The sequence below is a fragment of the Coregonus clupeaformis genome, chromosome 1 (genome assembly GCF_020615455.1).
Source record: "Coregonus clupeaformis isolate EN_2021a chromosome 1, ASM2061545v1, whole genome shotgun sequence".
NCBI classification, from domain to species: domain Eukaryota; kingdom Metazoa; phylum Chordata; class Actinopteri; order Salmoniformes; family Salmonidae; genus Coregonus; species Coregonus clupeaformis.
This window is the reverse complement of record NC_059192.1, coordinates 85,605,215-85,621,156: the sequence shown is the minus strand read 5'-3', so window position 1 is coordinate 85,621,156 and position 15,942 is coordinate 85,605,215. Positions and strand designations below refer to the sequence as shown.

Sequence of the window (15,942 nt, the reverse complement as noted above, 5' to 3'; positions counted from 1 at the left end):
CGGCTAATAAAAAAGTGGTCAGATGACGCAGATGCTAAGCTACAGGACTGTTTTGCTAGCACAGACTGGAACATGTTCCGGGATTCTTCAGACAGCATTGAAGAGTACACCACATCAGTCACTGGCTTCATCAATAAGTGCATCGATGATGTCGTCCCCACAGTGACCGTACGTACATACCCCAACCAGAAGCCATGGATTACAGGAAACATCCGCACTGAGCTAAAGGGTAGAGCTGCCGCTTTCAAGGAACGGGACTCTAACCCGGACGCTTATAAGAAATCCCGCTATGACCTCCGACGAACCATCAAACAGGCAAAGAGTCAATACAGGTCTAAGATTGAATCATACTACACTGGCTCTGACGCTCGTCGGATGTGGCAGGGCTTGAAAACTATTACAGACTACAAAGGGAAGCACAGCCGCGAGCTGCCCAGTGACACAAGCCTACCAGACGAGCTAAACCACTTCTATGCTCGCTTCGAGGCAAGCAACACTGAAGCATGCATGAGAGCACCAGCTGTTCCGGACGACTATGTGATCACGCTCTCCGTAGCCGATGTGAGTAAGACTTTTAAGCAGGTCAACATTCACAAGGCCGCAGGGCCAGACGGATTACCAGGACGTGTACTCCGAGCATGTGCTGACCAACTGGCAAGTGTCTTCACTGACATTTTCAACATGTCCCTGACTGAGTCTGTAATACCAACATGTTTCAAGCAGACCACCATAGTCCCCGTGCCCAAGAACTCTAAGATAACCTGCCTAAATGACTACCGACCCGTGGCACTGACGTCTGTAGCCATGAAGTGCTTTGAAAGACTGGTCATGGCTCACATCAACAGCATAATCCCAGAAACCCTAGACCCACTCCAATTTGCATACCGCCCCAACAGATCCACAGATGATGCAATCTCTATCGCACTCCACACTGCCCTTTCCCACCTGGACAAGAGGAACACCTACGTGAGAATGCTATTCATTGACTACAGCTCAGCATTCAACACCATAGTGCCCTCAAAGCTCATCACTAAGCTAAGGATCCTGGGACTAAACACCTCCCTCTGCAACTGGATCCTGGACTTCCTGACGGGCCGCCCCCAGGTGGTAAGGGTAGGTAACAACACATCTGCCACACTGATCCTCAACACGGGGGGCCCCTCAGGGGTGCGTGCTCAGTCCCCTCCTGTACTCTCTGTTCACCCATGACTGCATGGCCAGGCACGACTCCAACACCATCATTAAGTTTGCCGACGACACAACAGTGGTAGGCCTGATCACCGACAACGATGAGACAGCCTATAGGGAGGAGGTCAGAGATCTGGCCGTGTGGTGCCAGGACAACAACCTCTCCCTCAACGTGACCAAGACAAAGGAGATGATTGTGGACTACAGGAAAAAAAAGAGGACTGAGCACGCCCCCATTCTCATCGACGGGGCTGTAGTGGAACAGGTTGAGAGCTTCAAGTTCCTTGGTGTCCACATCACCAACGAACTATCATGGTCCAAACACACCAAGACAGTCGTGAAGAGGGCACGACAAAGCCTATTCCCCCTCAGGAGACTAAAAAGATTTGGCATGGGTCCTCAGATCCTCAAAAATTCTACAGCTGCACCATCGAGAGCATCCTGACTGGTTGCATCACCGCCTGGTATGGCAACTGCTTGGCCTCTGACCGCAAGGCACTACAGAGGGTAGTGCGTACGGCCCAGTACATCACAGGGGCAAAGCTCCCTGCCATCCAGGACCTCTATACCAGGCGGTGTCAGAGGAAGGCCCTCAAAATTGTCAAAGACTCCAGTCACCCTAGTCATAGACTGTTCTCTCTGCAACCGCACGGCAAGCGGTACCGGAGTGCCAAGTCTAGGTCCAAAAGACTTCTCAACAGCTTCTACCCCCAAGCCATAAGACTCCTGAACAGCTAATCATGGCTACCCGGACTATTTGCACTGCCCCCCACCCCATACTTTTTACGCTGCTGCTACTCTGTTAAGTATTTATGCATAGTCACTTTAACTCTACCCACATGTACATATTACCTCAACTACCTCAACTAGCCGGGTGCCCCCGCACATTGACTATGCAACGGTACCCCCCTGTATATATAGCCTCCCTACTGTCACTTTATTCTATTGTATATATAGCCTCCCTACTGTCACTTTATTTTTACTTCTGCTCTTTTTTTCTCAACACTTTTTTGTTGTTGTTTTATTCTTACTTTTTTTGTTTAAAATAAATGCACTGTTGGTTAAGGGCTGTAAGTAAGCATTTCACTGTAATGTCTGCACCTGTTGTATTCGGCGCATGTGACCAATAAAATTTGATTTGATTTGATTTGATTTGATTTGATTTGATTACTGTCTTTTTTTGTGACAGAGACATGGTGCATTCATCCATTTTCTGTCCTATGGACTTCACTGAGTTAGATCCTAAGTGAATATGTTATTAATAATAATAATAATAATAATAATAATAATAATGTAACACAATAACATACATATTTCAAAAGGCCTTATTTTGAGGGCCTAGTTTTACCCTAATACAGGGGCCTGAAATGCATGCAAATCATGTTGAACCACAATTGTTTGTTTCAATATCTATGTTTGTGCATCTACATTGATTGATTTATTAGTTAATTAATCTCATGCTACTCAAATATAAATTACAAAAAAAAATCCAACATGTTACTTGGACTTAGTGCACCCGTTACTGAAATTGTTGTTACAGTTTTGATGCTTTAGGTAGTCTCATAGCTTAGTCTTCCCAACCTTGGCAGTCATTCTGATTACAGGTTGTGGGTGATTTAAAAAATATAAAAGTTGGATGTCTCAATAGGAATTATATATCACCTTACAAGCCAGCATAATTTGACTTGCAGACCTGATGTGGCTTGTAAACCATGAGTTTCAGGCAATTGTATTACACTCTAAGAATAAATGGGTTTAGATTTGTTCCTAAATGGGTACAAACACTTGTCGCTGTAGTAGTACCCTGTAAGGTCATCCTTTGTACATTTAGCAATAAGTACTTAATTGAACCCCAGTTCACACCTCAGGCCACATCAGGTCTGCAAGTGGGGTTGCAAAATTCAGACATTTTCCATTAATACTGGTTCCATTTCCAGGAAACATCCAACCAGGAGTTCTGTAAAATCCAGGAAAACTTAATTTTACAACCCATTACACTGGCTTTCAAAGTGATATGTAACTCCTATTGTAATGCAGTCAGAGTTAAGCTATCCAACAGTTGGCATTTGTATTCAGCTGCAATCTGCATTCAGAATGAGTCAGAGTCAGGAATATTGTGCGGAGACTACCTAAGGCATTTAAACTGGAACAAACATTACAGTAACGAGTGTAAAAAATTCTAACTAACTGATTGGATTAGTTTTGAAAAATGTCTGTTATTTATCTTTGTGCAGAATAAGATTAATCAATCAATGTACATGCACTAACATATATATTGAAACAAACAATTTTAAAAAATCGACCTGCAATAGAGCATGCTGGGTAATATGATAATTGTGGGTGTGGTTTTGGTTCAAAGTGATGTGTATGAGTTTCAGGCCCCTCTATTAGGGTAAAACTAGGTTCTCAAAATAAGACATTATGAAATCCGCATGATATTGTGTAAGTCTGTTTTTTTATGATAACATATTCGCTAGTGATGGGGAAATGAAGCTTCCTGAAGCATTGAGCATTTCCAGCCAATTGTGTTGAAAAGGTGTTCATTACGCAAGGCTTTGGTCAACACGTTGTACAATAGTGGCACCTGCTGGTTAAAATAATTTAGAACAGCCAAATTATTATAGATGACGTCACACACGCCGTAGCGCATGCACAGGGTAGCCTTTTTGTCTTTTACCGAAACCAATACCAAACCACCAATCAGGTGGTTGTTCGACAAAACGTTGATCACCTGCTTCTGATAAAGTGATACAAGCATCTTCACACTGCTTCACACTGCTACTATTTAGCGATTTCGACGCATGCTTCGGCGCTCAGGTATCAAACATAACATCACTAATATTAGCTTTGGATTTCACTTGGATGAAACAACCATGTGTCAAACATGTCTCTGTCCATAGCCACAGGATGTGGGGTGCTGAAGCACCGCCTGAAAAAATCATAATAATAACAAATATTGATACATTAATTTTCTTTCTCCCAAAAGTAGTGCACTGGGACTTTCCTAGTCCTGTATTAGACCAGGGACCGATATAGCCATCTGTAGCGCGGACAAACATTTTTCCAGCCCACAATTGACCAAAAAAAATATATAATAATCTCAGACCACCCCTCCCCATGGCTACCCCTCCCCATGGCTACATCTCTGTCAATAAGAAATCATGGTCATGGGTGGTAACTCTACAGTTAACTTGAATGGTAAGGCACTCTGGGAAGTATTTTAATAAAGCTTTACACTAAGCACATGTTAATTTAACACTGTTCCGGTGTCTGTATGGGTCCACAGACTCAACACTTTCAGTGTAAAATTATTTATTTTTTTACACTGGAGAATTTGCTGTGTAGTATTCTCAGGGTTGCCTGAGTGAGCTGGGCCGCCTGTACAAGCTGCAGTGTGAGGCCCAGTGTGTGGGGCTGTGCTATGCTGTGGGGATGGTAATTGTGTAGCACCTGTCTCCTCTCCCACAACGCCACACAAAGTGTGTGTGTGTGTGTGCGTGTGCGTCTCAGCAGGCTTTCGCTCCCTCCACAAATTAAATTACAGTATGTTCAACTGATCCTTAACAAAATGTTTCTAAGGATGACTACTGTCAGAAACCTCTGGAATAAAGATCTCTCTCACACTAACACACACACAAGACTGTTGAAAAGTGAATGTGCATTCACCTGGTAAACAAACGTGTGTACGCACACACATACAGTTGAAGTGTATCAGGTTGTGTTTCTGAATGCTGTGTTAGTTATTTTTCATGCTTCTCCTCTTCAGCACAACTCTGACCGTGTGTTTCTCCAGTTTCACTAACCTGCTCACATTTCTCTTGCTTCTGCTGAATACCTCTCTTCCTCTTCCAGATGCTTACCTTGTACCTGTTATTTCTTCTTCCTTCTCTCGTTCTCTCTTATTTCATCCTGCCTCTCTCTCTCTCTCCCTTCTCCTCTCTCTCTATCTCCCCTCTCTCTCTCCTCTCTCTCTCCTCTCTGTCTCTCTCCCCACTCTCTCCTGTTTCTCTCCGTTCCTGGTGATTTCAGGGTTTTGGGTTTGTAACATTTGAAACGAGTGCAGATGCGGACCGTGCGCGGGAGAAACTAAATGGTACAATCGTAGAGGGACGCAAAATAGAGGTGCCTTCTTTTCCCTCTCCTCAACTCACCCCTTCCTCCCTCCCCCGTTCTCTCTCTCCCTCTGCCTGATGATGCTTGCCTGCCACCCCCCTCTCCTCTCCTCTCCTCCTCCACCATCCTTCTCTCCCTCTGCCTGCTGCACCTTGATCGCTGCATGCTGAATGCCGAACTCTGAGCCGTAAGTGTGCATGTGTGTGCGTCATTTTACACGTCTCCTCTGCATGCGTGTGTGCGTGTGTGTGTTTACCAGGGGCATGTGTATTTGATCAGATGAGAATGTGTTTGATACTGAAGGAGCAGAGCAGAACACTCAGATCCCCACAAAGTTGAGCTTGATGTATCCGCCAGTTTGAAGATCTCGCTCTTACTTTTCTAAATACACGTACACATGCTCTCTCTCCATCTCCGACTCATGTTTAAATGAACTCAATCGCTGGGTATCAAAGTGCTGCCAATGTTGCTTTAAATCCCACTTGTTTATCCAAAACACCCCTGCTTATATTACACCCCAGGGCAAAAATATAGACATTCTTTTTTTCTCCATCTCTCTCTCTCTCTCTCTCTCTCTCTCTCTCTCTCTCTCTCTCTCTCTCTCTCTCTCTCTCTCTCTCTCTCTCTCTCTCTCTCTCTCTCTCTCTCTCTCTCTCTCTCTCTCTCTCTCTTACTTAGTCTCTCTATCTCTGCTTTTGTCTTTGTCTCTCTCTCTCTCACTCTCACTCTCTCTCTCTCTCTCTCTCTCTCTCTCTCTCTCTCTCTTCTCTCTCTTACTTAGTCTCTCTCTCTCTGCTTTTGTCTTTGTCTTTGTCCTTGTCTCTGTCTCTGTCTCTCTCTCTCTCTCTCTCTCTCTCTCTCTCTCTCTCTCTCTCTCTCTCTCTCTCTCTCTCTCTCTCTCTCTCTCTCTCTCTCTCTCTCGCTCTCTCTCTCTCTCTCTCCCTCTCTCTCTCTCTCTCTCTCTGCTTTTGTCTTTGTCTTTGTCTCTCTCTCTCTCTCTCTCTCTCTCTCTCTCTCTCTCTCTCTCTCTCTCTCTCTCTCTCTCTCTCTCTCTCTCTCCCTCCCTCTCTCTCTCTCTCTCTCTCTCTCCCTCCCTCCCTCTCTCTCTCTCTCTCTGCTTTTGTCTTTGTCTTTGTCTCTCTCTCTCTCTCTCTCTCTCTCTCTCTCTCTCTCTCTCTCTCTCTCTCTCTCTCTCTCTCTCTCTCTCTCTCTCTCTCTCTCTCTCTCTCTCTCTCTCTCTCTCTCTCTTTCTCTCTCTTCTCTGCTTTTGTCTTTGTCTCTCTCTCTCTCTCTCTCTCTCTCTCTCTCTCTCTCTCTCTCTCTCTCTCTCTCTCTCTCTCTTTCTCTCTCTTACTTAGTCTCTCTCTCTCTGCTTTTGTCTTTGTCTTTGTCTCTCTCTCTCTCTCTCTCTCACTCTCTCTCTCTCTCTCTCTCTCTCTCTCTCTCTCTCTCTCTCTCTCTCTCTTTCTCTCTTACTTAGTCTCTCTCTCTGCTTTTGTCTTTCTCTCTCTCTCTCTCTCTCTCTCTCTCTCTCTCTCTCTCTCTCTCTCTCTCTCTCTCTCTCTCTCTCTCTCTTTCTCTCTCTTACTTAGTCTCTCTCTCTGCTTTTGTCTTTGTCTTTGTCTCTCTCTCTCTCACTCACTCTCTCTCTCTCTCTCAGGGTGTTTTTTCCACGTCCATCGTCCCTCTGCCCCATTAAGATAATCTATGTAATGTATAAACAATACCTGGGCCTATACATCACATCAGACCCGGTCTACGGTAGCGTTAGCGTAGCCTCAAGGTAAATGACCTGTGCTGGCCCATTGGAAATGAAAGCCATTAGCACTAATTAGCAGCCAAGGGAAACGCTAACAAGGCGAGCTAGGAAAATATGCTAAACTCAACTCGACGCTGCCAGGGGTTGGGCAAGAGGGAGAGCTGTTTTTCCCTCAGCAACCTCAGAGGGAGAGAGAAAAAAAGTAACTTTAACATTTCTGTTTAGAGTGAGAGGCCCCTAAGTGATTGATAGAGATGTTTGCAAAAAATGGATACTGGTTTAAAATACAGAAATCATCCCGTATGATGCATTTTGCAAAACATTTTGGGACTATGTCAACAATGGACTAATGAAACAAATACCAAAAGATTTTGGGTGGAATTTTTCTTTAAGGTAAAAAGTGTGAGTGTCATATCTGAGTGTTGATTCTAGTGGGGATGACACCGGTGGGATAGAAATTGGCTCCTGCTCTGGCTAAATTCCAACAGGAATTACTAATCACTTCACAAACAAGCATATTGTGACTTGTAGGTCTACTATGGCCAATGACCCAGAACTTCTAGACCATAATGTATTATCATAAAAGGCTTACATTTAAGACAAAAACTAGTCCATCTGGACTATATGTTATTGAATACAACAACCTTGTCTCTATCACTAACAAATACAGTCATGGTTGGGTATCGCTCACATTCACTTGAAAGGCTTGCTGGGAAATATGGCTTTACAACCTAAAATGCTAAAGCAACACCCCCCCCAAAAAAATACTTTAACACCACATGTGTAACAGCATCAACTCTAATAAAGTGTTAATTGAAGTCGGAATTTGCAACACCCATGGTGTTAGGGACCAACACTCTAGGGATGCTAGTTTATGAACACTTCGAAAAGTGTTAGTTTAACACTATTTCGGTGGGTCACATATAATTTCTAAGAAAGTGTTACATTTTACACTGTGGGAGTTAAAATTCTGATCTCAAATTTGCTGTGTGTGTGTTCTCTAACTGTCTAATCTCTATATCTGAACACAGGTCAACAACGCAACAGCAAGAGTAATGACAAACAAAAAGGTGTCAAACCCTTACACAAACGGTAAGCTCTCCAGTTATCCTACTCTCTCTTCCTCTCCTTCTCCCCATCCCCTTCATCCTTCTCTCATATCCTTCCCTCCTCTTCCCTTACCTCCTACCTACTTCCTCCTACCCACTTCTTCTTTCTCCACCTCCTTCCTCCTTCCATGACAGACAGACAGACAGACAGACAGACAGACAGACAGACAGACAGACAGACAGACAGACAGACAGACAGACAGACAGACAGACAGACAGACAGACAGACAGACAGACAGACAGACAGACAGACATACATACATACATACATACATACATACATACATACATACATACATACATACATACATTGGTACTTTATACAGTCAGATTAGACAGATCAGAGGCTATATTTACGATATTTACTAAACTGATGACTTAATATGTATTCAGTGACCCAGATTCTAACCCTATGATGACTAAACCATGACCAGAGCCATGACTGCAGGTAGGTTTTTTGTATTTTTAAGGAAGCTATTTGGTTGGGTTGGTGATTTTATTTAGGTTTTATTTGAATTCCGCAAGACATTCTTCATTTGAAATCATTTCTGGAGGTTTTTTGGAAACTTTGCCTCTGCCGATTCCATCTGGCCTTAAGCATGACTTGCCCCTCAGCTAGGAGATGATACAGGGACCATCTCTTAAAATCTCGTAATATAATAAGAGCAAAGAGGGAAAGGGGAATTGGTTCGACCATAAGGAGAGAGGGAGGAGATAGAGTGTTGAGAGGACGGTAGGAGAGGGGGAGGAAAGTGCATTTGGTGAAGAGGAGTGAGGAGGAGTGAGTGGATGAGTGGATGGAGCAAATAAAAAGCCAGGGCTCATTCTGAAAGGGCTTTAAGGTTCGTCTCTCTCTCTCTGACACTCATTCATGTTGATGGGAGAGAGAGCAACAAGATCTCATAGTTTCCCTTTGAAATTCAACGTATTATGGATGAACATCTATTTTTGACTCATCAATTCCGCATGGTTACAGGGTTAATTCCGCATGGTTACGGGGTTAAAACAGAAACAACTCAAAGGGTTAAGTTTAGATATTAGTTTGGAGTGGTTAAGGTTAGGGGTATGGTTTGGGGAAGGCTTAAAACAAAATAATTAAAAACGAGGCGCTACTGCCATCAAGTATCATCAAGTATTCTCACGACTTACTAGCACATTGTGAACTGTGGTGGTGTAGTGGTTTAAGCAGTGGGTTCTGGTTCTGTGCATCATGAGTTCGTGCCCATTGGTGGGCAATTGTTTTTATTTTCTATTTTTTGGGGGGGCAGAAGAAGGCATATATCGACGTGCTCAGGACCTTTACAAACTTCTGAAATCGCAGTCTATTTTCAGTGATCAGCCTGAGAGAGAGAGAGAGAGAGAGAGGAAGTTTGAGATGGAGGAGAGAGACGAAGCCAGGAATGAATCAGCCAGACATGTCAGCACTCCTCTCTTCCTCCACCCACTCCTACATCCCTCCATTGTAGGAGGGTTAGAGTGGTGCAGACAGAGAGAATGAGGCCTGAACGGCTTGCCATCCGTCACTGTCACTGGACCACACCACCACACTTCTCTTCTCCTCTGGCTCTCCTCTTCTCTTTTACTATCCCTCTCTACTCCCACCACCGTACCATGCTACACAGGAGGAGAGGGTTTCCTCCTTTTCACTTCACTCCTCTCCTTCTCTCTCCTCTGCCTTTCCCATCATCACATTTATTCTCTCCCCTCATCTGCTTCATTTAGCATCCCTTTCTACTTCTTCTCTTCTTCTCGTACTATCACTATTTCGTTTTATGGACTTACTGTTGTAGTAGTTAGTAACCTTGGTGAATGGGATGCTAAGCTAACGTCAGTCTAAGTGAATGGGATGCTGAGCTAACATTAGTCTAAATTAATACAATGCTAAGCTAACATCAGTCTAAGTGAAAGGGATGCTAAGCTAACGTCAGTCTAAGTGAACGGGATGCTAAGCTAACGTCAGCCTAAGTGAAAGGGATGCTAAGCTAACGTCAGTCTAAGTGAATGGGATGCTAAGCTAACGTCAGCCTATGTGAAAGGGATGCTAAGCTAACGTCAGTCTAAGTGAATAGGATGCTAAGCTAACGTTAGTCTAAAGTAATGGCATGCTAAGCTAACGTTAGTCTAAGTGAATGGGATGCTAAGCTAACGTTAGTCTACCGCTCCCTGTGTGTTTTCTATAGGCTGGAAGCTGAACCCCATGGTGGGAGCTGTCTATGGTCCTGAATTGTATGCAGGTAAAACTCCACTCCACTACACTACACTACACTACAATACAACACATTACTGTCAGAGTACAACTACACTTGGTCCTAACGACTATCTGGCGAAGAGACAATACACAATATCAGACTCACAAAAAGACTACACGATAGGCCTAGTACAAAACAGGCTATACAGGCTCCAAACTAGAGCCCACAATCTACAGATCTTTCTCTCTCTTTCTCTCTCTTTCTCTTTCTTTCTTTCTTTCTTTCTTTCTTTCTTTCTTTCTTTCTTTCTTTCTTTCTTTCTTTCTTTCTTTCTTTCTTTCTTTCTTTCTTTCTTTCTTTCTTTCTTTCTCTCTCTCTCTCTCTCTCTCTCTCTCTCTCTCTCTCTCTCTCTCTCTCTCTCTCTCTCTCTCTCTCTCTCTCTCTCTCTTTCTTCTCTCTCTTCTCTCTCTGTCTGTCTTTCTCTCTTTTTCTCTTTCATTTTCTCTCTCTCTCTCTCTCTCTCTCTCTCTCTCTCTCTCTCTCTCTCTCTCTCTCTCTCTCTCTCTCTCTCTCTCTCTCTCTCTCTCTCTCTCTCTCTCTCTCTCATTCTGTTGCTGTAGAATTGTGTGGTGTTGTGCATTCATGCATTAATGAGTTCATGTGTATATGCATAAACCTGTGTGTTTGTGTATGTTTGTGTGTGTGTGTGTGCTTGGCGGAGGGTCTGCTTTCATTTAGAGGAAGTGCTGAGACTGACTGGTGTCTTTAACTGCACTCCTTTCTGCTCATTAGACTGAAATCTGTTCATTCCAAGACAGCTTTACAGCCAAGCTCTAAATAACAGCCCTGACACAGAGAAGCAATCCATCTCTTTTATTTATTCTCTCTTTCCTTCCCTCTACTCTCCTCCCTTCTCCTCCCCTCCCCTCCGCTCTCATCCCCTCTCTTCTCCTACCCTCTCCTCCCCTCTCCTCCGCTCTCCTCCCCTCTCCTCCCGTCTCCTCCCCTCTTACATTCTCCTCCCCTCTCCTCCCTTCTCCTCTCCTCTCCTCCCCTCTCCTCCATTCTCCTCCCTCCCCTCCCCTCCCCTCTCCTCCCCTCTCCTCCTCTCTCCTCCCCTCTCCTCCGCTCTCCTCCCCTCTCCTCTCCTCCGCTCTCCTCCTCCCTCCTCTCTCCTCCCTCTCCTCTCTTCTTCTCCCTCGCCTCCGCTCTCCTCCCCTCCCTTCTCCTCCCCTCTCCTCCCCTCTCCTCCATACTCCTCCCCTCTCCTCCCCTCTCATCTCCTCCCTTCTCCTTCCCTCTTCCATTCTCCTCCCCTCTCCTCCCTTCTCCTCTCCTCTCCTCCCCTCTCCTCCATTCTCCTCCTCTCCCCTCTCCTCCCCTCTCCTCTCCTCTCCTCCGCTCTCCTCCCCTCTCCTCCTCTCTCCTCCCCTCTCCTCTCTTCTTCTCCCCTCGCCTCCGCTCTCCTCCCCTCCCCTCCCTTCTCCTCCCCTCTCCTCCCCTCTCCTCCATTCTCCTCCCCTCTCCTCCCCTCTCCTCTCCTCTCTCCTCTCCCCTCCTCCTCCGCTCTCCTCCCCTCTCCCCTCTCCTCCCCTCGCCTCCGCTCTCCTCCCCTCTCCTCTCCTCCTCTCCTCCGCTCGCCTCCCCTCTCCTCCCCTCTCCTCTCCTCTCCTCCTCTCTCCTCCCTCTCCTCTATTCTCTCCCCCTCGCCTCCGCTCTCCTCCTCTCCCTCTCTCCTCCCCTCTCCTCCTCTCCTCTCCTCCCCTCTCCTCCCTCTCCTCCCTCTCCTCCCTCTCTCCCTCCCCTCTCTCTCTCCTCCCTCTCCTCCTCCTCTCCTCCCCTCTCCTCTCCTCCCTCTCCTCCTCCCTCCCCTCCTCTCCTCCTCTCCTCCCTCTCCTCTCCTCCCCTCTCCTCCCTCTCCTCTCCTCCTCTCTCCTCCCCTCTCCTCCTCTCCTCCCTCTCCTCTCCTCTGCCTCCTCCCCTCTCCTCCCCTCCTCCTCCTCTCTCCTCCCCTCTCCTCCTCTCTCCTCCCCTCCCTCCTCCTCCTCTCTCCTTCTCCTCCCTCTCCTCCTCCTCTCCCTCTCCTCCCTCTCTCCTCCCTCCTCCTCTCCTCCTCTCTCCTCCCCTCTCCTCCCCTCTCCTCCCCTCTCCCTCTCCTCCCCTTCGCTCTCCTCCCTCCCCTCTCCTCCTCTCTCCTCCCCTCTCCTCTCCTCTCCCTTTCCTCCCCTCTCCTCTCCTCTGCTCTCCTCCCCTCTCCTCTCTCTCCTCTCTCTCCTCTCCTCCCTCTCCTCCCTCTCTCCTCCCCTCTCCTCCCCTCTCCTCTCCTCTCTCTCCTCCCTCTCCTCTCCTCAGCTCTCCTCCCTCTCCTCCCCTCCCCTCTCCTCCGCTCTCCTCCCCTCTCCTCCGCTCTCCTCCCCTCTCCCCCCTCTCTTCTCCTCTCTTCTCCTCTCCTCCGCTCTCCTCCTCTCTCCTCCCCCACCTCCAACCTACCTCTCACTCAAACACCACCCTTTAACTCAGAGCACCCCCAACCCTACTGATTCTCAACCCTAACCACTAGATGTCTGCACACACACGCACATGTACGAAGGTATGCACACACACACACACACACACACACACACACACACACACACACACACACACACACACACACACACACACACACACACACACACACACACACACACACACACACACACACACACACACACACACTCACACAATCTCACACACACAGAGTAGGCCACCTTCTCTGTGTGTGTGGCTGGGGCGACCGGCTGGCTGTCTGATTGATAGCATGTTAATGGCTCGAGTCGTCTTAAACATGCCAGTAAAGTTTGCCAAGCCTAAACGACACCATATGCCTCTGCAAGTCCCATGTGGCAGCCATGGTGGAGGACTGTGTATATGTGTGTGCCTGCATCCCCCTTTCCTACCTCAAGATGCAGGGGGAATATCACGGGAAAATAAATCCCAGCTTTACTTCCAAAACAACCTACCTCCCTCACTTCTCCCATTCTTCCTTCCCTCCCTCCTTCTCTCCACCGCCCCTCTTACTCCCTTCATTCCTTTCCCCTCAAAATATGAAAAATGAGAAATTCCTGTAGCGGAAGTGTTGGGTCTGGATTTCTTCTGGAATAATTATAGCTGCATTTAATCTACTTTAGGCGGGAATAGAGCGGGATGTAACGGCCATTAATCACTCTTTATCAGTGTGGCGTTCCGAGCGTGGATCAGCGGAATTGGGGCCCATAAATCGTGTGTGTGTGACAGAACACTCCGTCTCCATTCCTGCGGTCGGCTACAGGTTTATTGTGTTCAAATCCCATTCAGAAAGAATGACGGATGAGAGGAGAGAGAGAGGAAAGAGTAGAGAGAGAGAGATAGAGAGAGAGAGGGGGAGAGAGAGGAGAGAGAGAGAGAGAGAGAGGGAGAGGGAGGAGAGGAGAGAGAGAGAGAGAGAGAGAGAGAGAGAGAGAGAGAGAAGAGAGAGAGAGAGAGAGAGAGAGAGAGGAGAGAGAGAGAGAGAGAGAGAGAGAGAGAGAGAGAGAGAGAGAGAGAGGAGAGAGAGAGAGAGAGAGAGAGAGAGAGAGAGAGAGAGAGAGGGGAGAGAGAGAGAGAGAGAGAGAGAGGGAAAGAGAGAGAGAGAGAGAGAGAGAGAGAGAGAGAGAGAGAGAGAGAGAGAGAGAGAGAGAGAGAGAGAGAGAGAGAGAGAGAGAGAGGGAGGGAGAGAGAGAGAGAGAGAGAGGGAGAGGGAGAGGGAGGACAGAAAGCAGCCGGCCACTCAACTCTACTATGAATCCAATAACACAGGCACGTACACACTCGCACACACACACACACACACACACACACAGGGACAAACAAGCATATATGCATACATTCACACACATGGATGTGAGGCGGGAATGGTCACTTGGTTCTTAACTGATGGAGTAGTGTTGAATAGGGAGGCACTTCATTATTTAATCATTGTGCCTTTTTGAGGGTATGTGGGTGTTTTCACTTACATGTGTGTGCAGGACCACGGTGTGTGTGTGTGCAGGACCACGGTGTGTGTGTGCAGGACCATGGTGTGTGTGTGTTTATGTGTGACTGAGTGGAGTAGACTGCGGGGCATGAAGGACAATGAGAGAAATGTAATAGTGATTGATTGACTGTGTCTTAGGCTGAGTGTATGCAGAGACGGTGTGTGTGTGCTTGCGTCCATGTGTGTGTGCGAGCTTTTGTGTGTGTGTTTGCACACTGTGTGTGTGTGTGTTTATGGGTGTGTGTGTCTCCTAGTCTGAGTATATGCATAGAGTTTGGCAGGGTGCTCACCAGAACACAACAAATAAGATTAAAATGCAAAGCGTAGGCAGGGAAATAGCAAGGGGCTTTTTAACATATGCTGAAAAATTTGCAAGTTGGAAGGTTGACATTAGTTTGACTCCGGAGTGCCATGATTTGATTGGTCTAATGTGGACGAGGTCACTGTCATTTGCTGACCCCGCCTTTTATTGCTGAATCAATTTAATGTATTTAAAAAACAAGTGAGTGTGAGTGTCAGTGAGTGTGAGTGTGTATGTGTACGTCAGTGCGAGCAAATTGTGTGTGTGTGTGTGATTGCTGTGGTAATGTGTGTAGAAGGATCTTTTAATTGTCTAAGGATAGATTTAAGGCTTAATTAAGCATAATCAGACGTTAACGCTCTGTCACTGTCCCCAAGCACAGGCTCTAAAACACACACACACACACACACACACACACACACACACACACACACACACACACACACAGACTATAGGGTAGACAGACTAGACGGGTGTATAGGAGCAGTCTTCCAATACGACTCAGACAGATGAGGAAGCAGTCTGCTAGTAAATTGTGGTGTAATGCAGAAAGCCAGGGCCATGTTTATTAAAGGGAAACTCCACCACTTTTCAACCTCATGTGCATTATCTCCAGCATAGTACCAGAGTCTACATATGTGTAAATGACACATTTCTACATTTTGTAGGGAAATAAATAAAGTTGAGAAGTTTTTTTTAGGACATTTCTTCTTATCTTTTTAACCACAGATCATAGAATCATGGCGTTTTCACATATGTAGACACTGGTATGGTGCTGGAGATGATGTACACGAAGTTGAAAAGTACGGGTTGTATCCCAAAAGCACCCAATTCCCTTTATAATGCATTTATTTTGACCAGGGCCCATAAGGGAACAGGGTGCCAAAGTCTGAAGACTGAGACTGGAGTTAATGTGTGATTAGTCAATGTTTTTAAAATTGTATAACTGCCTTAATTTTGTCGGACCCCAGGAAGAGTAGCTGCTGCCTTGACAACAGCTAATGGGGATCCTTAATAAACACCAGGAAGAGTAGCTGCTGCCTTGGCAGGAAATAATGGAGATCCATAATAAATACAAATACAAACGGTGTTAGAGTAGTGTTGCATGTTCATACGCACATAAACACATGCACATACAGAAAACCTCACATACCTACAACTCTTGTTGATTATTCACACACACAGACACACAATCCAATAATATTAATCCACAAGCCCTAACACTGATCAATAATATATATGCACACAAA

The 15,942-nt window shown here is 46.2% G+C and overlaps 1 protein-coding gene across 5 annotated transcripts in view; it reads left to right on the top strand.

Moving 5' to 3' along the window:
• Positions 1–15,942, top strand: part of LOC121575703 (RNA binding protein fox-1 homolog 3) — an 828,711-nt gene that overhangs the window by 782,459 nt on the left and 30,310 nt on the right. For 4 of the 5 annotated variants that reach the window (XM_041889006.1, XM_041889022.2, XM_041888990.2 and 1 more), the window contains 3 exons: positions 5,218–5,310; positions 8,092–8,152; positions 10,350–10,403. In XM_041889006.1, the coding sequence (XP_041744940.1) occupies positions 5,218–5,310; positions 8,092–8,152; positions 10,350–10,403 (208 nt within the window). The remainder of the gene's footprint in view (positions 1–5,217; positions 5,311–8,091; positions 8,153–10,349; positions 10,404–15,942) is intronic. The other variant, XM_041889013.2, reaches the window with a different exon arrangement.